The sequence below is a fragment of the Callorhinus ursinus genome, unplaced genomic scaffold, assembly GCF_003265705.2.
Source record: "Callorhinus ursinus isolate GAN/ISIS: 27379988/994484 unplaced genomic scaffold, GSC_fseal_2.0 scaffold31, whole genome shotgun sequence".
NCBI classification, from domain to species: domain Eukaryota; kingdom Metazoa; phylum Chordata; class Mammalia; order Carnivora; family Otariidae; genus Callorhinus; species Callorhinus ursinus.
Window position 1 is genome coordinate 11,425,406 of NW_027397093.1, and position 23,877 is coordinate 11,449,282.

Consider the following 23,877-nt stretch of genomic DNA (forward strand, 5'->3'; position numbering starts at 1 on the left):
GGAATAACTGGAGGCACCTTAGTGGCTCAATTGGTTAAGTGTCTGCCTTCAGCTTAGGTCCTGGGTCCTGGGATGGAGCCCCGTGTTTGGCTCCCTGCTCAGCAGAGAGTCTGCTTCTTTCTCTCCCTCTGCCCCTCCTCCAGCTTGTGCTTTCTTTCTCTCTCTCTCAAATAAATAAATCTTTAAAAAAAAAAGAATATGGAATAACTGGAAGTTTTATAACACCCCTAGTAGGAATGTGGAATGTGTTCAGTTTTCCATTTTGGAAAAAGCTTGATGGTTTCTAAAGTTAAATAGACATCTATCCTAGGACACAGCAATTCCACACCTAGGTATTTACACAAGTCCATACAAAGGCTTAAAAAAATGTTCACAGCAACTTTATTTATAGTAACCAAAAACTAGAAACAACTCAAAGTCCACCAACAGGCTGTTACTATCTCCATATAATGGAATATTGCTCAGCAATGAAAAGGAACAAACTACTGACATACACATCAAAATGGATGAATCTCAAATTATTGAACAAAAGTAATCAGATAAAAGTAAACAGACACAAATAATATTTACTGTATAATTTCATGTATATGAAGTTCTACAACAGGCAAACCAATATCTACCAATAGAAATCAGAAAATGTTTGCCTGGATGGGAGAGGGAGTAGGATTTATCGAAAAGAGGAAGGGGAAATGCATGTTTTATATATTGACCTGAGTTGTATTTATACAAATAAATAATATATACATTCATATTCAAAATTCAATGAACTTAGGATCTGTGATTTTACTGTATGTAAATTATATCACTGACATTTTTTTCACTAGCCAAGTGAATAGAATAAGGAAATATTTATGTCCCTTAGGCTCTGTAAGGCCAATTCTTGCATTTGTATTCTGAATATGCCTTCTTGCATACTCAAGAAAATGATCTCTGATAAGGTAACTTATTTAATAAAGCTCTTTTTTTTTTTACAAAAAATTAGAAGTTTATAGTCTTCCCTACTAATGAGACACTAACTTATGTAGTAAATCTTTTTTTTTTAAAGATTTTATTTATTTGTCAGAAAGAGACAGAGAGAGAGAGCACAAGCAGGGGGAGCAGCAGGCAGAAGGAGGAGCAGGCTCCCCACTAAGCAAGGAGCCCAATGCAGAACTCAATCCCAGGACCCTGGGAACATGACCTGAGCCGAAGGCAGACACTTAACCGACTGAGCCACCCAGGCATCTCAAGTAATAAATCTTTCTGACCAAAAAAAAACTCTTCCCTCTGTCCAGCTTCATCTGTTTTTTTGCTTCCTAAAGGATCATTCTTTCCGGCATACAAATAATGTTGACATTTCAGCCCTCCCCACCCCAAAAATCTCCATATATATCTTTAACTATTATTAATTCCCTGCTGCCCATTACAGTAAAACACTTATTAAAGATAGTCTATGCTCTACTAAATAGTAAGTTCCCTTAAACTAGATAAAATTGTTCATTTTATTTAATTCTTTTAGTTATCTCTACACCCAACATGGGGCTTGAACTCATGACCCCAAGATCCAGAATCACATGTTCTTCCGACCAAGCCAGCCAGGCACTCCAAAATTGTTCATTTTAAATTCAATTTTCAGAAGTACATATGTGACATGACTAACATGTATAATTTGTAGCTTAAATATTTTTATATTACTGTCATTTTTTTTATGTTCTCTTTAAATCCTCACAATAGCCCCACAGGGTAGGTATTGCAATTATCTCTAACAGAAATAAGAGGTTCAGAATGGTTTTATTTTTTTTTTAAGATTTTATTTATTTATTTGACACAGAGAGAGAGAGCGCACGCACACACAAGCAGGGGGAGTGGTAGGCAGAGGGAAAAGCAGACTACCCACAGAGCAGGGGGAGCCCAATGCAGGACTCTGGATCCCAGGACCCAGGGATCATGACCTGAGCCGAAGGCAGTCGCTTAACCCACTGAGCCACCCAGGCACCCCAGAAAGGTTTTATAACCTGCCAAAAGTCATACAACAAATAAATGATTCCCAACTTCAAATCACGTGCTTTCATGTTTTATATACTACATCTGGACATCCAGAACTCTCAGTACAATAAAAATGTCTGACCGATGAAAAATACCCAAACCCAGACAAAATACAGGCTAATATTCCATTATCTTATGGTCCTATTTCAAATCTACCACAACAAAATTATTACAGTACACAAGCAGATGACAAGATAGTTTATTACCCAAATGGGACACATTTGAGAATAAAGGAAGAGCTATTAATAATTATGCCAAGATAACTAGCATGATCCAGGACTGTCCTGGGCAAACTGGGACATATGGTCATCCTATTCATAAGCCAGCTTTGATATTTGAAAATAAAAATCCATACTGTTTTGTTATAGTATTTTTTAAATAACAATTTAAAACTGAGGAGGCATGAAGAGATAAAGAAACAAGATCGTTCACCAATGTGACAGGAAAGGGTTAACATTCAAACAGTTTAGGCAATCATTTTGGTTTGCTTCTATCTTTCGACAGTTCTTATTGTAGCAATACTGTGGCTGAAAAGATTTGTAGTTAGAAAACCTTGTATGCTTTTTCAAACAAAGATGACCTATTTACAAATATGAGCATTAACAACTGACAACGTTGCACAGTTCTTTTTTTTTTTTTAAGATTTTATTTATTTATTTGTCAGAGAGAGAGAGAGCGCACAAGCAGGGGGAGCGGCAGGCTGAGGGAGAAGCAGACTCCCCGCTGAGCAAGGAGCCTAATGTGGGACTTGATCCCAGGACCCTGGGATCATGACCTGAGCCGAAGGCAGATGCTTAACCAACTGAGCTACCCAGGCATCCCAACATTGCTCAGTTCTGTATGAGAAGGATTTCTGTTTTCATTCTTCAGAATATTTCATAAATGAAACAATTTCATTTTATTTTAAAAAGCTCATTTGCCTAAAAGTCCCACAGCATAAAAAATTTGCATAGTAATCTGAAATTTACAATTCTTATAAAAGACACAGGTCCTACAATGAGTCTGAAAATTCCATTTAAAGGCTCCAAAGAAACTAACTGAACAAAGCAAGGCAGTTTCAATCTTAGCCACATTTTAGTCTCCAATATGAATGTTCGCCATCTGAGTGGCTTGGCAGATCTTACTGGACGCATCTCAAAAGTCTTGAGTGTTAGAAGAAAAATACCCTAGGACCCAACCCACAGCCCACATAATTTTCCAATATAGGCCTAACCCACAAAAGTAGTTCCAGAATCATCATGTAGGGCACAGTCATGTCAAATCCCAGAATAGATCAAATCAGACCTGTCTGAGCAGGCCAAAGAATAGGGTTCCTTAGCTCTATAGCAAACACTCTGACTTCCTACCTCATTTTCCTAGTCTTTCTGGCACAAAATCAAGTTCTAAAGCAATGTCCAAAACCAGTATAGGCACTGATGTTAGGAAAACAAGGCAATATTCACAGCAGTATTTTGAAACAGTGTTGTTCAGTGAAAAGTACATATAGTAGGAGTCAGAAGACCTAAGTTCTATCTTAAGCTCTACCACTGCCTAACTAGGACATACCCTTCACTTTGACCCTCAAGGTCCAGTATAAAGGAAAAGGGTAAAATGCCCTCTAAGATTCTTTTTTTTTTTTAAGATTTTTTATTTATTTAATGGAGAGAGAGAAAGAGAGCAGGAACAGGCAGAGGGGTAAAGGGAGGAGAAGCGGACTCCCCGCTGAGCAGGGAGCCCGATGCCAGACTTGATCCAGGGACCCCACCCAGATCATGACCTAAGCCAAAGGCAGACGCGCTGACGCTTAACCAACTGAGCACCCTCTAAGATTCTCATCTAGTCCTAACACTGCACATCTTTCGATGTCTCCTGAATTTAACTCAAGCATCAACTTTCCTACTGGGCCAATTAAAAATGACAAAAGCATCAATTTATCAAATATATTCTATCATTTCCCAAATAAAGACCAGTTGGAATCTGATATATATAACAAAAGACAAAAGTTATTCTTCAAGGATTATTGGTTTTAGAGGCTGTAAATTTAGACTTCATCAATAATGATGTAGCAGAATACAAGTAAGTCAAAAAGATAGTATCTCCAGCCAATTTCATTCAAAGATCTTAAGTTTTTTAAAAAATGCTTTTAATTTAAATCATTATTTATGAATTCCTAATAACTGAATGCTAAATTGTAAAGGGCACTGAACCAGGTGTCTAGAGATCTGGATTCTAGTTCAAGATCTGCAACTGCTGGGTTGAGCTTAAACAAATCGCAGTATCTCTTAGCTTCAGTTTCTTGAAATGTAAAATGAGGGAGGGAATCAGATGAGTAAGTTTGCTTCCTATTTAAAAATTTAAAATTTAAACTTTTTTTTCAGACAACACTATTCTCTAAGAGATTCAAATTGCTTTAATGAGAGAATGCTGCATTTATAAAATGCCTTACAATTTAAAAGCACTTTCATACCTACCTAACACTGTGGGATACATATTAGTATCATCATCACTGAATATTTCATTAAACAAATATCCAGAGAAGAAAAGGAAAGGAAAATCAGTGCACTCAAGAAAAATGATTCAGTTAGAACCCAGGTATGCTGACCACTAGTCCTCACTGGTTTCCAATCTTACATTCTGTCATTGCAAAGACTTACATATTACTATATTTAGCAACAATTATGTTAAGTGTGGTGTAAAAAACATTGGACATAAAGTCAGATTTGGATAATTTTGTGATCTGGATCACTCTCCTCACCAGTAAAAGCTGGTCAATAATACCTATCTTTGGGCTACTGTTAGACTAGGTACAAAATGGAAGGAACAAGCCTAATACCATGTTTGTGAAAACTAAAACTGACAAAAATTCACCGAATGCAGTCTTCAGTGGAAAATGGCTGGTATCTGTAGGATTACCAATTCATTCAAAATTGCCACCACATATAGAGTTGCTTCAACTTCAGTAGTCTCCCTGCCTACTCATGAACCTAAGTTCTAAGTTACCAAATTCCTTAGGGGACTAGAGCAAAGCAGAAGAGTTGCTATAATTGTTTCTCACAATACTTGACAATTTTTATCCATAGAAGCAGCTTTTTCAGGAAATTTAAGTATATTGTTTCTATAAAAGCATCATGCAATGCACTACATCATGGACATCTGTATTCAATATCTAACTGCCACTAAATGATTTCGCACAAGGCACTCAACTTTTCTTGGTCTGTTTCCTCAGGTGCAAATGTGGTATCTGGTTTAGATAACATATAAAAAATTTTGGGGGGTCGGAGTGACTGGGTGGCTCAGTCAGTTAAGCATCTGCCTTTGGCTCAGGTCATGATCCCGGGGTCCTGGGATCGAGCCCCACGGGGGCTCCCTGCTCAGAGAGAGCCTGCTTCTCCCTCTCCCTCTCCCTGACGCTCCCACTGCTTGTGCACGCTCTCTCTCTGTCAACTAATAAATATTATTAAATTATATTTATATTATATATATTTATATTATATATAATATTAAATCACATTTGTTTATAAATAAATGAATAAATAAAATCTTTTAAAAATAAAAAGTAAAAAATTTGGGGGGTCATCATTGTAATTCAAGACTATGTAAAATACAAACTAACATCTAAAGAAACAACCATAAAATTTATCTATTAGCAATTATCAATCCTTCCATAAGTCAAATAAGGCTGATGTCAATCTTTAATTCAGTCTTGAACACAACAGCCATTGAACCCCTACTTTAAAATACCCTTCCGGTTGTCACTTGCCAAGCAACAGAAGCTTTAGATTTGTGTTTCTCCACTGAAGAGCAGTCAGGACCATTGTCTAATGGTCCATTAAAATTGAGTCCACATAAGAACTGGTTTTTTTTTAATAAAATGTTTTATTTATTTATTCATGAGAGTCAGAGACAGAGAGAGAGAGGCAGAGACAGAGGGAGAAGCAGGCTCCCCGCCCAGCAGGGAGCCTGATGCGGGGCTCGATCCCAGGGTCCTGGGATCATGACCCGAGCCAAAGGCAGACGCCTAACCATCTGAGCCACCCAGGCGCCCCCACATAAGAACTGATTCTTAACATAGAAAGTATTTGACCCACACTCCTAATTAGCAGCAGGCTGCAAGGATGGGAATGGAAGTGGGAGTGAGGTGAGGGGAGATTAACTTGGTTTGACAGCATGATGTTAATTCATCTGAAAACACTCTTAGCATTCAAAGCTAGATTCCCACATCCCAATATAACTTACTGTGAAACCTTTCGAAGTAGGTCCCCAAGTTTTAGCACCTGGATTTCTCCTTCTGCATAATGAGGTAAGTATTCTTTGTCTATGTTAGTATAAAATTATATAATTTAAGAAAGAAACTGTATCCGAGTTCAGCACAATTGCATCTTACCTTATCTTACCTGAGGATTAGGTTTCCAAGTCATCTCTTGAATATTATACAGTCAAAATTGCCACTGAGATATCATCAGGGCTTAGACTGTTGGCAGCTCACAAGCCAAAAATTAATTTAGTTTATTCTCTTCAATTTGTGCTAGAGCCTCCCTTTCCCTGGGACAATGAACGCCAAGGTCTACTTTAAAAGAGGCAGTTCAGAACACTGGGTAAATAAAGCAATTTATCTCTTTCTATAAATAGTCACATTAGCATAGTTAAACATTCAGTCAATGCTACCTGCAGAAAGTGGAGCGGACCATTAAGCTGTCCCCATTAACAAAATAAAAACAAACAAAAAACCCGAACCTTCACAACTTTGGAAGAGCAACTGGGGTTAAGTCTCCAGTTCATGGCTCTCATTATATACCTACTATCTCACAAAAGTCATTTCACTTGTGACGCTCAGATCCAAGTAGGTAAACAGATGGTACCTTGGGGAGCCAGAATACGAATTCCAGTCATAAGCAAACATTTTAGGGACACACAATTTCGCAACTTAGGGGCTATGTAACTGCATCAGAGCAGGGCCAAATATGCTGGTCTGCTCACCGCCACCAACGAAGTTGTCAGAAGGCATGACATGCAGGCATAGCCACACACGGTCCACGTCACACTTCCTCAGGCGCTGGGTGACCCCTGGGTGGGGGGGAAGGCAGCTGCATTTTTTTCATGAGAAACCCACTACACGCACAAGCAAACTTCAAGCCCTGGAATCTGGGCGGGGGTCACCTCAGCGGTGCGGCTAGTTACAGGGCTCCGCCATGTGCAAGAGACCCAAAAACTTCTGAGAGAAATGACCAAATGAAAAGTGCAGAGAGAACCTCCAACGTAAGGGGTACCCGTGCCACGGGGAGGTTGCAGACCACTCAAGAGAAGGGGCGACAGTTCTCAGCAGTCGGGAGGCTAACGCCCAGCAGGCGAGCACTTCAGGCTGCCGCCCTCTCTCATTACCTGATGGACGTCATGGCTTCACTTTCCAGCCCCACGCACCAGCGCTCGCCTCAGATGTTCTGCGTCCGCACCGGCAGCAGCAGCGGCAAGAGCAGCAGCAGGTACCACGGCAACTGCTCCTCTGCTCAGGCACTCGGCGACCAGGAGCGCGTCCTCACACACCCCGAACGCTGGCGGCCCCCGCCGAGCCGGCCCCACGCGCTGATTGGTCGCGCCGGGAGGGGGCGGGCGCTCCGCCCACGGCCGGCGGCCGGAGATGAGACCGGCGCGCCTCCGGCCGAGGCGAACCGCCCGCGTGTCTAGTGTCCGCTGCCTGGCGCGCTGGCTAGCGCAGTGGCTAGCGGGCGCGGTGGCCATCTTGAGTCTTAGTAACAAGGTTCCCCCTATTCTCGGCTTCTGGGGCATGAGGTTGGGTGCCCGCCTCAAAAATGGCCGCCCCAACTGGCAACCGGTCAGTCACATGGCGACGGTCTACCTCTGCAAGCTCAGGTCGCTTTAATAGGACTTCGGACAGGGACGCTGTCAGGGCAGTCTGAGGGGATGGGGTTTAACAGCCTGGAAAACCCATCTGCAGAAGAAAAGCAGCAACCTCCTGGGAAAACCTCAGCCCGGGGAAAATCGAATGCGTGGCAACAGCAGCAGGTTGTGTTAAATTCGAACTCGCAGCCTTTAAGAATCAGTTGCTGAGTCCGGTGGTCTCCAGACGTTCTTGGACTTCAGAAACACTTAGAACGGCTTAATATGGAAGTGTCCAGAGCCCACTGTAAACTTTGTGCATCAGAATCCAGAAAGGTGGGGCCCAGATACTGGTATTTTTAGCGAGTACCAGGTGATCCAGGTACACATACAAAGTTTTAAAGCCTCTGGGTCAAATTAGCCCACTCATAGTGCTTACCACACTTTTCTGAAAAGCATGCAAAGCTCTGAAGCAAGCATCTAATGCCATAGAGGGGGGAAAAATGGAAGGACCCTAACTCCTGGCCTTAACCTTACAATTTAGTGGGGCTAAAGGATTAAGAAACTGATTCTGAACCACTAATAAGACCGGTAAATTTCAACTGCGGTAATGATCGGAGGGAGAAAAATCATTATAAGCTTTATGACCTAAACAGCTTTTCTTTATTCCCTCTATTCTCAGTAAAGTAATATTTATATTAACACACTACAGCCTCCAGTGGCATTCACTTACTAACCATATAGGGTGTGATCGATTCCATAGGTCTGAAATCAGTTACATTAGAAACACAACCCAACATATGACACTGAAATGTGCCCAATGTGATCGAAATAACTGAATTCTTTATTTTATTAAATTTTAAAACAAAGCAATGTAAAATATTTTCCATCAAACACAATTTTGTTTTCATTGAACTATATCTCACTTTTTAACTGTTGAAAATTTAGCACCCAAATTGAGACACTGCAATTATAAAATACCAAATTTTTCAAGACTTAGTACAAAAAAAATATTAAGTATTTCAGTAATAATTTTTATATTGATTACATGTTGTAATAATACTTTGCTACACTGGGTTAAATAAAATATATTAAGATTAATTTAAACTGTTTCTTCTTACTATTTTAATGTGGCTACAAGAAAACTTAAAACATATGTGTCTTGCATTACATTTCTACTGGACATTGCTGTCCTACTGTCCAAGTTAGACTTCCTTCTTTTCTTACCTATCATTGCCCCTCTGACAGAATAATTATGTTCGCAAAATGAAATCAGCAGGGAGACCAGTTTATACAGATCTGTGGTTCCTTGCTAACCATCTAAAACACCAAATATTTCAAGACTTCCAGTTTCATTCAAAAATACTTTTTTTAGCATTGTTCTCTTTAATTTGGTAAATGACTATCCAGAACGAACCCATGGACTATATATCTGGTGCGTTTAGTCCAGGACGAAAGACGGTTAAAAACCTACTATGCTTGGCTGAGCGAGAGTTTGACCAAATACCCACAAGCAGACAAATCAGTTCTTCCTCTGGATTAAAAAAGATCTGAATCAAAGAAGCTGCAGAATAGCAATCTGAAGTGAAGGAGACGAACAATTCAACAGTTTCCCTCCCCCTCTTGTGGAAAATGTTGACAGCCCACATGAACTAAAGTCAAATCAGGAATAATCCTTAGAAAGGATTTCAAAACCTCAATGTAATTTTTAATATGCAATGTAGTATGGTGCTACTTTATTATGCATACATCATCATTTGAGAGAATCTTGTTAAGGGTTGGTCTCTGTGGCCAAGATTTTGCCAGTTCTTTATGCACCCAGATCTAATCAATTGCTTCTGGTCCCATGGGCCATGTTAAGTAGCAAGGTTGTAAAGGTAGCAAGACAGACAGTATTTGGAACCTCTGCTTGACTCCATGACCTTGGGCTGGTCTTAACCTATCTGTCCCTCAGTTTACCCATTACATGCTTTTCAGGGCATTGTGAAAATTAAAAATTCTAGTAAAGCGTCTATTGGGGCCCTTGGCACATGAGGTTAAGTACTACTTTGTTATAATCACACGGGTTAAAATTACATCTCTGGGAAGCATGATATGAAATGAACATGAAGGGTGCCTGGGGTGGCTCAGTCGATTAAGCTTCTGCCTTCAGCTCAGGTCATGATCCCAGGGGTCTGGGATAGAGCCCTATGTTGGGCCAGGGAGCCTGCTACTCCCTCTCCTCCCTGCTCCTGCTCTCTCTCAAATAAATAAAATCTAAAAAAAAAAAAAAAGAAAAAGAAATGAAAATGAATTTGGCCCTATGAAAAATAAAATGCACTTTTCCTCATGCCTAAAATACTTCAGTGATTCCCACTTTTGATTTTTAACAGTAAAGGTTTTTTTAAGTTAATTTTGATACCAAAACAGCTAGACTTGAAATTTTATTTTTTAACAAATATAATGAATTCTGTGTCATTAAAGAGTCTGCAATATTCAAATCTTTAATCAAAATAAAGCCATATCACATCCTCTTCATCTAATAATCTAAACTTTAAATGTTTTTTACTCAGTCAATGCAACTTTCAAAAAGTTTATTCTTTTAAAATTTATTTAGGTACCAGAGTTCATTTCAGCAGATATACACATTAAAATGTTATTTCAGCAAATAGGGCTCATGTGTGATTGTCCTTTCAGAGTCAATCAGGTAGCGACAAGTGTAAAGACATGCTTTTCCATGCAAAAGCAGATCTTTATTCTTTCTCTCCTAAGCCTTTTATTCTTTTTCTAATCTTCCCCTACCGTCTCTTCTACCCAGTTTTTCCCATCTCTCCCTCCTTCCTTCCCTCCCTCTCACATGCAAATACACACACACACACACACACACACACACACACACACAGGGCTAATGAGTACTATTAAACTTTTTTTAAGAGTTTATTATTTTTTTTAAAGATTTTATTTATTTGACAGAGAGAAACACAGCGAGAGAGGGAACACAAGCGGGGGGAGTGGGAGAGGGAGAAGCAGGCTTCCCGTGGAGCAGGGAGCCTGATGCAGGGCTCGATCCTAGGACCCGGGGATCATGACCTGAGCCGAAGGCAGACGCTTAACGACTAAGCCACTTATTTGACAGCGAGAGCAGGAACACAAGCAGGGGGAGTGGGAGAGGGAGAAGCAGACTCCCTGTTGAGCAGGGAGCCCGATGCAGAGCTCCATCCCAGGACCCCAGGATCATGATCTGAGCGGAAGGCAGACGCTTAACCGGCTGAGCCACCCAGGCGCCCTACTTAAACTTCTTTTTATCAATTTTTTTAAGTAACTTATTTCAAATGTAATCTTTTCACTTCAGGGAAAAAGCAGCCAACTGAAATTTCTAACTTTCATTACCTCCTTATAGCTTAAATCGGTGCATCAAGATAAGTGGGTCAGAACAGTTTGCTCTTGGGTAGATAAGTAAATACTCTATTTTATTTAACAGTTTGGTTGGTCAGCCACTATAAAAACAAATAGATAACTAACGCCGAACAGCTAAGTGCCTCCGGGTGGCCTAAATAAATACGTAGACCCACCCTACTACATTTTTCAACAAATGCTTCAAGCCCAAAAATGATAGCAAAGTTCTCTTCAAACACAACCAGTTTGCAGTTAAGGATGCAATAAAACAAGTACTTTCATACATTGTTAGTGGGAGTATAAATTAATACATTTCTAGAAAGCTTTTTGGCAGTATGTGCCACCAATTCCTTTTTTAGGCAACTATCATAAATAAAATAGAACAATGTAAACAAAAATTTGTACACCCATTTATTCATTTCAGCATTAATAATAGAAAAAAATTTATGATATTCTAAATAACCAAAATAGGGTAATGGTTAAATAAATTGCAGAAGAATGTTTTGGAGCTATTACAAAATGTTTTCATAGACCTTTTAAGGATGTAGGAAAATACTCATGATATGTTAAATGAAGAAGCAAAATAAACAAACAAAAGGAATGTAGAGTATGATCTCGACTGTGTTAAAAAAAAAATACATGCCATTATGCAAAGAAAAAAGATGGGAAAGAAATATACCAAGATGTCATTATGGGTTTCTCTGGAAAGTGGGATTATGTGTAATTTTTACTTTCTTTTTCATATTGATCTACCTTGCAAACTTCCTACTATATATTGGTTTTATTAATGTAAAATTTTCATATTATTAAATTTTAATTATATTTCTGAAATATTTTAAAAATACAAAAGTTATTCCTTCTGTTTTTTAAAATGTATTTTTTAAATCACAACCCATCAAAACTACACTTTATTTTTGGAGGAACTGGGCTTATTTTACACATCTCATCTTTTCATGTAAAAAGACTGTTTAAAACAGGAATAACAAAAATAAAATGTCTTTATGATTTTCTTGGTTAATTTTAAATCTTAACTTGACAAAAATTAAAAGCATAAATACCACTTTTAGAGCTCTGCATAGCCCTTAAGAGGCCACCTGTCACAACACTGAATGGAATGCCTTCCCTGCATATTACTTAAAAATACATCTCCTCATTTCCTATAAATTAAGATGCTAATAAAATAATACTTCTAAAACCATTTATATCCTACTCCAAAAAGAGAAATTTCTTGTCTCCCTAAAAATAAGTAGTGTGCCATAGCATAAGGTTCAGGAACCTGGGAAAAAGGAGATAGGAATTCTAATCCCAGACCTAACAAAGAACATTATAACCTTTTGCCATCAGTTTTCTTACCTGAAACACAAGGGAGTTTGTTACAGGTGACATCTTAAGCCCTAAAATTTCAGTTTTTATTGGCCAACGAAAGAAAAACGTTCACTTGGGCGCCTGGGTGGCTCAGTTGGTTAAGCGACTGCCTTCAGCTCAGGTCATGATCCTGGAGTCCCTGGATCGAGGCCCACATCGGGCTCCCTGCTCGGCAGGGAGTCTGCTTCTCCCTCTGACCCTCTTCCCTCTTGTGCTATCTCTCATTCTCTCTCTCTCGAATAAATAAATAAAATCTTAAAAAAAAAAAAAAGAAAGAAAAACGTTCACTTGTGTCTCAATACAACTCACGTTTCTTTAAAGAGTTGATAAATGTTAATACAATTTTAGTTAGCTTTCATTACGGACAAGATTATTCCAAGAAACACTGCTAAATGTATTAACTCTTCCCCAAAGACATTACATATAAAAGGTCTACTATTTTATTTTCTTTTAATTATTAGCTGTAGATTCTTATGTCACATTTCACTTAAACATTACATATTCAAACAATATAATCTTTAAATGGAACCTGACCATTTGTTTCCCAGGAGAATCTGAAGAATATAACATTTGACTGACTGAACTTTATTTAGTAAAAATTCTTAGCAAAACTCCCTCCCCGGAACACCTACACAGTGCTTCTTTATTTCCAGTGAACTACAGATCTCTGAATCTCAAAGAAAACCTCTAGTCTGAAGTATAGGATAACAGTGCTACCCAAATATTTATGCTGCCAAGAATACATTTTTAAATTATACAATTGAATACCGCTACCATTTCATGAAGAAAGGGCATTTTAACATAAAAATGTATGAAGGAGGGGCTCCTGGGTGGCTTAGTTGATTAAGTGTCCGACTCTTGATTTCAGCTCAGATCATGAGATCGAGCCCCAGGTCGGGCTCCACACTCAGCGTGGAGTCAGCTTGTCCCTGCTCCTCTCCCCGCTCGCTCTCTCTTTGCCTCTCTAATAAATAAACAAATAAATAAAATATTTTTAAAAGAATGTTTGAAGGACATCACAAAATAAAGAACAGCTCTTCCCAAAGTATTACTGGAATCTTTCGAAGTATAATTTCTATAGAATAGATTTTTCTTATTTTTATTTCACTACAGATCTGGTCTATGGTACTTACAAACAAGCTTTTAGGAATTATTCACTCATTAACTCAACAAATATTTATTGAGCAGCTACTCGACGGCTCAAGACACTAGAGATTCAGCTACAATCACGAACATGAACTGCCCTTACATTCTAGTGAAGGGATATGGATGAATAATCCAACAGTAAGAACATCAAATGATCCTAAGTGTTATGCACAGAATTAAAACCAGCAGATCAATGTAGAGAACAGGTCCTTCAGATAGTCAGGGAAGGCTTCCAGCAGGAGAGAACTGAATGACAAGGAAAAGCCAGGTGGAGGAAGGTCATTACTGATAGCACTAAAATGATGGCTAGAAGAGCAATGTGAAAAAAGGCAAGGAAGAGAAGAAATGTTGTGGTCAGAGCAAGAAGTAGATCATGTTAGCTTTTATGAGCCTACGAAGTTTTGATTTTCTTATAAGCATGACAGGAAGCCACTGTTTTAACGTTTTAAACAGACAAATAACATGATCTAATTTTGTTTTCAAAGATCACCCTAGGTTATTGTGTAGAGGACGGACTACAGGAGCATGAAAGAGAGAGACCAAATTAGAAGCCTATTATAGTAATAGAGCTGACAAATAATAGTGGTGGACATAGAAGAAGACTGACATTTCAGAGACAGAAAGAACCTGTTGGAGGACTAGATATGAGAGATTAAGGAAAAGGAAGGAATCAAGAGCAACTCCTAGATTTTGGAATATATTGGGTAAATTTGGCCTAAACTGGGTAAATGGTGCTGTTTATTAAAATGGAGAAGGCACAAGAGAAGCTCAGAAGACTGGAGCTCTGGGAGAAGTTACAGTTGGAGATACAGACTTGCCAAACACATTTTTTTCTTCTAATTTTTCTTACTTCGTTGTGCCTATTGTTTTCTATTGATAGACTACAAATAAATGTCCAGAATTGAATATGCAGTTTTATTTGAACAGCACCCCAAGAGAGGAACCATTCTTGGAGTCAACTGCTAGCAGCTGTAGGTATGTATATAAGGAGAATAGTAAGTAAAACTTACTGACTGCATAGTATATCCCAGACACCATGCTATATATCTTTCAAGTACTATCCCACTTTATCTCTCAAATATGAAATGTTTTATTATTGCCATTTTACAGACGAAGAAATTGAAGCTCAGAGTTTTTTGTTTTTTTAAAGATTTTACTTATTTATTTGACAGAGACAGAGAGACAGTGAGAGAGGGAACACAAGCAGGGGGAGTGGGAGAGGGAGAAGCAGGCTTCCCGCTGAGCAGGGAGCCCAATGCCAGGCTCGATCCCAGGACCCTGGGATCATGACCTGAGCCGAAGGCAGACGCTTAACGACTGAGCCACCCAGGCGCCCCAAAGCTCAGAGTTAAATAACTTGCCCAGTCACACATTATAGAACAGAAATCCAAACTCTAGTAGTTTGACTCCAGAACTGGGGCTAATTACTACAGTACATACATAGTGTCACTGGAATAACCCCGAAAGTCTGCTATAAGTCTGAGACTTTTATAAATACCCAAATTTCAGAACACCACACTATGATATCCCCCATAAGATGCAGTGATCCAATGAGAGCTTCCCGATGGAACACCATATGAAATATTTTCAGAAATTACTTCCTTTGTTCCCATATATGCTTAAATAGATTAAATCTATTTAATGAATGAATGAAAATGCCAATGAATTGCCATTTTAATCTTTAATTTAACCAAGATTCTTAATTAAAACCAAAAATAATTACTTAGATCTCTTAATTTTTCAAAATTTCAACCACAATTTCATTTCTGTCAAAATCACAAGGGTGATTTTTGACAAAAAACATGTTTTAACCACTCTGCTAGAATTTAGGGGTACACAATGAATAGCAGTGGCTAAGTTTACTATCAAGCTAAGTAAATTCCCCTTCCTAGACATTCAGCTATGTGAATCTAATTTAGGCCTTACTGAGGCCTTGCTTATCAAAATCTTTCAAGACTCAGAAGTTGAAATCACAAATGTTCACAAAAGGTTCCAAAACAAATTTACTTATATAGACCTTAGGTACATCCTTTTTTAACTCCTAGTCTCTACCATTTTCTTTATAAGAGTAAAAATAAATATGGTCCCAAATTGAATATGCAGTTTTATCTGAAAAATGTCCTAAGAAATAATCATTTCTACTTGGTTGTTTTATAAATTTTGGAACGGTTTTCCATTTTCTTTTATTCAACGTTTTTGTTTTCTTTACTGAAAAGTGGTGGAATGTGTCTAGGGAACAGAAGCAGATTTCTCACTCTTTCTGTTTTCAACAAAAACATAACAGCCTCAGACGGCCTGTATGTGAAGCGGGTTATTAAATCCAAATGTAATCTTTAGGCATTATAAGAGGGCAGCTCCTTTCTCATGCCAAATAGACTTTTTAGGTAGTGTCAGAAAACTTAAGACTTCACAGAAAGTTTTGTTATCTTTTCTTCAAAAACCAAAAACACTCAGTATTTTATGGAAAAATAATATATTCATTTAAGTTAAATTCTGAACTTTGAAACCAAAACTAGACATATTTTCCAATGGGGAAGGGGGGACTATAAAAAGTAATCATCTTTCAAGGGGCAATAACAGAAATAAAAGCTTGGAAATATAATTCAGTCATGTTTTCCAAAATTATTTTACCATAATTGTAGCAGATTAAAAAATGGCCTGTTTCCTGGAGACAAGAGTCTATGTCCCCTCCCCTTGAATTTGGGCTAGCCTATGACTCCTCTGACCAATAGGGTTTACGAAGTGATGCTATAACAGATTCCAGGCTATCCTTAAGAGGACTGCCAGCTCCTGGCTTGGTCTCTTGGAGCCCTGAATTGCCACATAAGAAGCCCAACTAAGAGGCTGAAGAAACCACACGGAGAGATTCACAAACTGCATGGAGAGGAAGAGAATAGGGTTGAGCCAAGCTTTCCAGCTATCCTCAACAAAGCATCAGACAAGTTAAGTAAGGACAATCTGAACACTCCAGACCAGACCTGTTGTCAGCTAAATACCTCCAAGTAATCCTAGTCAATACCACATGGAGAAGAATCAACCAGCCAAACCATGTCTAAATTCCTGACCCACGAAATCATGAACTCTAATAAAATGGCTATTATTTTAAGCCACTAAATTTTGGTATAGAAAACCAAACTCACTGTGAAAAATACATTTATTTGCAACCTAGTATGCTATACTTATACCTAATCAAACAATGTTTCACAAAGCAATGCTAATGCTTACCATATTCAATGCACTGGTATTTTCTATTCTATTTTCCTTTTATAAAATACCAGTTGTGCTACAACCAAATTGAGCCATGATGTAGTTTGAAAAGCATTATAGTCTATACTACTCACTTCACAGGTACATACAAAGCTAGACAAAAACCTTAATATAGTAGCCAGTTCATAACAAGAAGTTTCTCACAAACTCTCATTCACAGCTCAGAGCTCAGTAAAAAGCTGAAAAGATGAGGTATCTGAGGTTGGAGGTTAGAAATCAGAAATAGCTAAACAGAATCGAGCCTTTTTCTTTTTTATCACCTTTTACCTCCCCTTTCCTGTTCATAGATCTCTATTACCCTCCTCCCACTTCCTTTTTCCTGTGATTATCAAGCATTATGAAACTGAGGTTTTTTAAATACCATTTGAATTTAATGAAATGTTGTGGTCCTATTCTTAAAAGTAGGCTAACGGAACATTTCGTTTCTTTTAAAAGGTTGCCTTTATTATTATTTATATGAGGTTCAAAGCTAATAATGACTATTATTGGCAGGTCACTTTTTTTTAAGGTTCTGTTTGACAGCGAGAGAGACAGCGAGAGAGAGAACACAAGCAGGTGGAGTGGGAGAGGGAGAAGCAGGCTTCCCGCAGAGCAGGGAGTCCGACTTTCGGACTCTTGACTCTCCGGGCTCGATCCCAGGACCCTGGGATCGTGACGTGAGCTGAAGGCAGACCCCTGGGATCATGACCTGAGCCAAAGGCAGACACTTAACGACTGAGCCACCCAGGAGCCCCTGCAGGTCATTTTTAATGAAAAGGAATTCTCATCACTACCATCTCAGATCTGGTAGAACATTTTCATAGGATTTCAAATTACTGATAGTATTAAAAGATTAATAGCTTTTTAGAGGATTTGTACTCTAAAAGTACTTGTTTCATGTATAATATAGGAATACTTTTTGAAGCAAAGGGTATGCTTAATTTTTTCAATCATACAAATCACCATTGATTCCGGCTGCTGTTGGTTATAATATCTGAATATTATAGCTAATTATGAAAAATCTTTAATAATAAAAGACAGATTCAGGTTTGAATCCCATCTCTGCCACTCACTAACTGTGTAATATTGGGCATATTAAACTTTCTAATCAGTAATAGTTACCTCATATTATTATCATTGATAATGCTAAAGACAAGATTGAAACTATTAATATCAGGGGAAAGTGGAAAATCTCCAAAGTAAATTAAAACTTACTAGAAATTGCTCTCTTAACTGAACATTTTAACTCTTAAACATAAGCAAAATTGGTTTGCTCAATGCTTTTTAATTTAATTAGAAATCTGCTCAAAATTCACTGTGAATTGTGTAAGACTGATGAATCACAGACCTGTACCTCTGAAACAAATAATACATTATATGTTAAAAAAAAAAGAGAGAGAGAGAGAGAGAGAAGATAGAAGGGAAAAATGAAGGGGGCAGAGTCAGAGGGGGAGACGAACCATGAGAGACTATAGACTCTGAGAAACAAACTGAGGGTTCTAGAGGGGAGGGGGTGGGGGGATGGGTTAGCCTGGTGGTGGGTATTAAAGAGGACACGTATTGAATGGAGCAATGGGTGTTATATGCAAACAATGAATCATGGAACACTACAGCAAAAACTAATGATGTAATGTATGGTGATTAACATAACATAATAAAATAAAATTAAAAAAAAAGTGGCTGAAAAGAAATCTGCTAAAAATTCAAGTTTAAGGAGTTAATCCATTTGCAAAGCATACCATTAAGTATATCTCACAAAGGAATATAGTATTTATTCTTAGGGAGAGGGGGGTAGGCTACATACATGTCAATAAGAGAACTTGAAAGACAAAAACCTAAACAAGGTTACCAAACACAGTGCCACAGAATTTATTTAAATAGTGTGCTTATCTAGAACACACACAATTCAGTTTGACAAGTTCTCAATTTACAGCTTCATAAATGTAATGTAAACAGCAGGAAATATGAGTCCTACATCCTGAGTGTGAATTGAGAGCTCCTTACTTAGGGAATCTTAACTTCTCTGTATTTATTTCCTCAGCTGAAGACCATTACGTTCATGCGAGGATCAGTAAGAAAAGGTAAGGGAAAGCAGCTGATAAAATCTTTAAGTACGTTATTCTTATCTCAAAACAAACAAACAAAAAACTTCAAAGAAAACAGATACTTCATTTCTTGTTCCAGAGGATATGACTTGGGATCAAATCTCAACTCAAATACTTCACAGCTTTAAGTAACTAGCTGTGTTACCTGACTATCAGTTAACCTCTCTGGGCTTCATTCTCTCAACTGTACAATGTAAATATTAGACTGATTTTAAGTACCTCATCAAGCACTAATAATCTAAAGATTCTAAAACATGTCCAAAGAGTTTCTAAAAATCATATGAAATTGTAAATTAAAATTTCAGAGGCACATCTTGGCTGAGATATGCTATTGTTTTCACACCCCAACTCCATAATTTGCAGGAAACTTCAGCTCTGGGAGGTACCACCCTACCAGGGAATTTGCACTCAGTCATCACCTCCCACCCCTGTTCTTATCCCCCCCTCCCATCAGCATTTTCCAGCAGTCTTTGGAAACACTTCTAAAAGGGAATAGCTTCTCAAAGCGAAAGGCTAGAGAGCCTGCTAATGAGTATAGACCTGTTTTATGAGTATAAAGATGCAACACCTTGGTCAACAGATCATTTAAAGAGCTCTGAATTGGACTTGGTATCTATGGGATATTAACAAATCTTCTCAGGAATGTAGTTTATTCAAGCTTCACATAAGTCAAAGGTCTCTGGTGTGTACATGTTTCCACTCGTGGAAAAATGTACTCCTCTTCCCTTATTTGTGCTGAATCTTGGGGAGGAATGGTACACAAGTAGGGGAAAAGGAGTACTAAAGAAGGGATTCCTGCCTGATGTAGTAAGCTGGGCCAAGAAATCTTAGTATCTCTCCCAATTCTAAAGATCTGTAAGTGTAAATCTAGAAGTTTCTATATTTTTCTATAGAGCATCCTCACAATATTCAAACATAGGGAAAGACCCAAAAAAGTCAAACCTACCATGCAGAGAAGAACCTATACTCCCCATACACCCCTCCCCGAAAGACAAATCTTTCCCTTTCTTTTTTACTAAAATATTATTTTTAATACTAAACATTGAGTAATACTTACTGAATTAAATAGTGTAACTATGTTTTATTGTAATATTTCAAATATAACTACCGAGGTCTATACATTTGGATACGTGCTATGTAAAACTTGTAGAATTTTGTCAGTATACTTTCATGTGCGTCAACATGCTATCCCATGCTAACACGGAATATAGTCAGTTCATCGAGTGTGTGAGAAAAGAGACATAACTGAGGGTGTAAGCCTGCAACACTTCTACAGCTTAACAGCTTTAATCTTCAACAGAACTAAGAAGTAAAAATGATAACTAAGGTCTCATCTCTCTTTAGGAAAAACAATTTCTGACAAACTATTTTAGGAGGAACCTAAGACTTCCCTCAGTCATGCCTATAAAACAAGAAAATGTTCAAATCTCTAATGTGGTTAACTTCAAAGACAACATATTTGAACTGTTTATTTGTAAAGGAAATAATTCTCTTGTATTTCAACTTGTTTACTCAAAAAGTTACATGGTTTTTCAAACTTCAGCTCTAGGGCTCAGGGCGTAAAACAGTTTATATTGCTATATCAAGCTTAAAAGAATTTGAGAAAAACCTAAGACATCTGAATTTGATTCTTTTGCTGTATTTTGTTTTCAACTGACCCCCTCCTAGATGAGTCAACAGAGACAGTTTTCTTTAAAAGACCATTTTGTGGTATTATCCATTGGTTACATAGTACATTATGTTACACAGTACACTACAAAATTAAGAATAGTATCGCTGGGGCGCCTGGGTGGCTCAGTCATTAAGCGTCTGCCTTCGGCTCAGGTCATGATCCCAGGGTCCTGGGATCAAGCCCCACATCGGGCTCCCTGCTCCTTGGAAAGCCTGCTTCTCCCTCTCCCACTCCCCCTGCTTGTGTTCCCTCTCTCTCTATCTCTCTCTGTCTCTGTCAAAAAATAAATAAAATCTTAAAAAAAAAGAATTCATTTATTCAACAAAAGTTTAGAGCCTGTTACATTGCAATGAAGTAATGAATTATGAGGCACTAAGAGTTATTCAACTAGCTTCCTGACTTCAAGCAGCAGTGAGATAACACATGCACATTATGCACAGCAGTAATGCAAAGTATAAAGAACAAACAGCCAGAAGAGGCATTTCCAAACTGGATGATTAGGAGAGTTTTATAAAGACAGACTTTGGCTACACCCTGAGGAAAGAGATTATCAATAGGGGTATGGTTCCTTTGTTTTCACAAATTATTTTCTATACATGCTATAAAAATGGGGTTTTCTATGCTATGGATTTTTCTAAGGCCCTGGTGGAGTTATTAGAGTACCCCCCTGAACTCCATCTACACCCCATACATACAAACACCACTGGCTCACAAACCCACCCACATCCATACGGGCACACATGACACACAGGATGAGGCGTAAGAATATATCCAAGGCTGGCCAAAATCCCCACCTCTGATATAGTAACTGGCTCAATAGTGGGTATGTAACCTAGGCAGTTCCAATCAAAGTATTTTCAAAACTAATACATGGATGTGGAAAATCTCTTCCACTGGGCTCAGGTGATTTTGGCTTGGGATTGAGAAATGACATCTTTCTTGTTATATTAAGATGGCATATGTGAAAAACAAATCCAATATACCCGAGGACAATGGAGGCAAGAGATGCATTCCTAGAATGAGTCATATCTGGCTGGGGTTACCAGTTATATTAGTTAATTGAGTCCCTTAAAGACTTAGAAATGGTTCTACTAGGGATGCACTAAAGTCTAGCCTCAGCCTATAGAATGCAAATAGCCAAGTAATCACTTCAATATCATTTCTAATGTCCTAATTTTGTGAGTGATCAGTGATTAATGATCACATCGGCTACCTTCATATCTATAATCCTGCATTTGCAAGTAACAGCAAAATGGCAGGATTTACTAGTAACTAAATGTAGCTAAATAGCCAGAGGCTGTTGTTACAAGTAACCAAACTGATGTGCCTTGAGAAGGTAAGAATTTCTTACACAAAAATTGCGGTACATATTTTCTTACTCTATTCTAGAAAAGGTATTGAAATCAGCATGCATGCTACATCTGGGTGAATTATTCAGTACTATCTTCCAATTTACTAATCTTCCCCTCAAATATGTTTGGTGTAGAGTTTGATCAACCTAGTTTTTTGTTTTAATTTCAGTAACTCCATTTATTCTTTTATATAGCTATTTATTTCATATCTATTAATTTTTGAATCATAACGTTTTTTAACGGCTACTCCTTTAAGGATCTGTGAAATACTTAAAAGTCATTTTTTTTAAAGATTTTATTTATTTATTTATTTATTTATTTGACAGAGAGAGACACAGCGAGAGAGGGAACACAAGCAGGGGGAGTGGGAGAGGGAGAAGCAGGCTTCCCGTGGAGCAGGGAGCCTGATGTGGGGCTCGATTCCAGGACCCTGGGATCATGACCTGAGCCGAAGGCAGACAGACGCTTAACGACTGAGCCACCCAGGTGCCCCTTTAAAAGTCATTTTGAAGTTGCTGGGAATTCCATTAGATTTTGAGTGAATTAATCTCCTGATGGTTGTGCTTATTTTTTAAATAATGTTCTTCCTCATTATGTTTGCAGGCTCAAACTTTCCCTTCCTGTTTTTCTGGTGGTTTGAGATAGGTTACCCCTCTTCCAGATCACATGACCTCCAAGCTTGGTGCTCTTGTAGTACGTGACAGTGTGAAAATTACGGTTCCCAACTCTGAGCCATCTGGCCGCTCAGCTGTTTCTGTGCGGCCTCTTCAGGTCCACAGCTTTTTAAAGCAGCAGCCAGGAGCAAAGGCACTCAGACTTCTTTTCATCCAGCCCCTCCCACCCCCCCACCCCCCCTACCCCCACCCCGGCTCCTAGTTTCATCCATTGTAGGACTCCAGTTCCCCTGCAGTTATTTCCACCAGCTCCTGAACCCAGAGTCTAACTGCATGTTTCCTTCCTGTGTTAGTCCCTGGAGATGTTTATCTTGTTCTCCAATATACCTGTATCTTTCTGTTTTCTTTTTTTTTTTAAGATTTTATTTATTTATTTAACTGAGAGAGACAGCAAGAGAGGGAACACAAGCAGGGGGAGCGGGAGAGGGAGAAGCAGGCTTCCTGCCAAGCAGGGAGCCCGATGCGGGGCTCGATCCCAGGACCCTGGGATCATGACCTGAGCCGAAGGCAGGCGCTTAACCGACTGAGCCACCCAGGCACCCCTGTCTTCTTTAATTTGTAGTTGCTGCATTTGGAGCAGAGTAGGGGTCGACAGTAGGATAAACAGTACCATAGTAATAACAGCTAACATTTATTGAAGACTTGTGAGCTACCAATTTTATATTTATTTTCTCATGAAATGAACACTGTTTTGAAGTAGGCATTATTATTATACCCATTTCATAGGTGAGAAAACAAAGGCAGAGGCCAATAAGCAATTGTTCCAAGACCACCAGCTAGGAAGGACCAAGAATCAAACCAGATGTCAGATTCCAGAGACCATGCTCTTTATCACTGCTCTACTGATTTCCATTCTGATTAAAATGCTCTGTATAATTCTGATTCTCTCTCTCTCGTTCGCTCTCTCTTATTCACTTAACTGGGAATATTTTGCACACAGGCAGAATTTTAACTGATGGAAGGAAAGTGGAGCCATGTTCCAGGTAAAAAGTAGCACATCAGCCTCGTGTGTGTGTGTGTGTGTGTGTGTGTGTGTGTGTGTGTGTGTTTTAAAGGTTTTATTTATTTATTTGTCAGAGAGAGAGAAAGCACAAGCAGGGGGA

The 23,877-nt window shown here is 38.5% G+C and overlaps 1 protein-coding gene across 8 annotated transcripts in view; it reads right to left on the minus strand.

Annotated features, from left to right (window-relative positions):
* Positions 1 to 23,877, minus strand: part of ADK (adenosine kinase) — a 492,673-nt gene that overhangs the window by 463,743 nt on the left and 5,053 nt on the right. Inside the window, exon 1 of one of the 8 annotated variants that reach the window (XM_073878792.1) lies at positions 7,384 to 7,549. The exons of 5 other annotated variants lie outside the window; for them this stretch is intronic. In XM_073878792.1, the coding sequence (XP_073734893.1) occupies positions 7,384 to 7,397 (14 nt within the window). In that variant the 5' untranslated portion in view covers positions 7,398 to 7,549. Of the gene's footprint in view, positions 1 to 7,383; positions 7,550 to 23,877 lie in introns of those variants that run through there. 2 more of the 8 variants (XM_025850594.2, XM_073878794.1) reach the window with 2 other exon arrangements.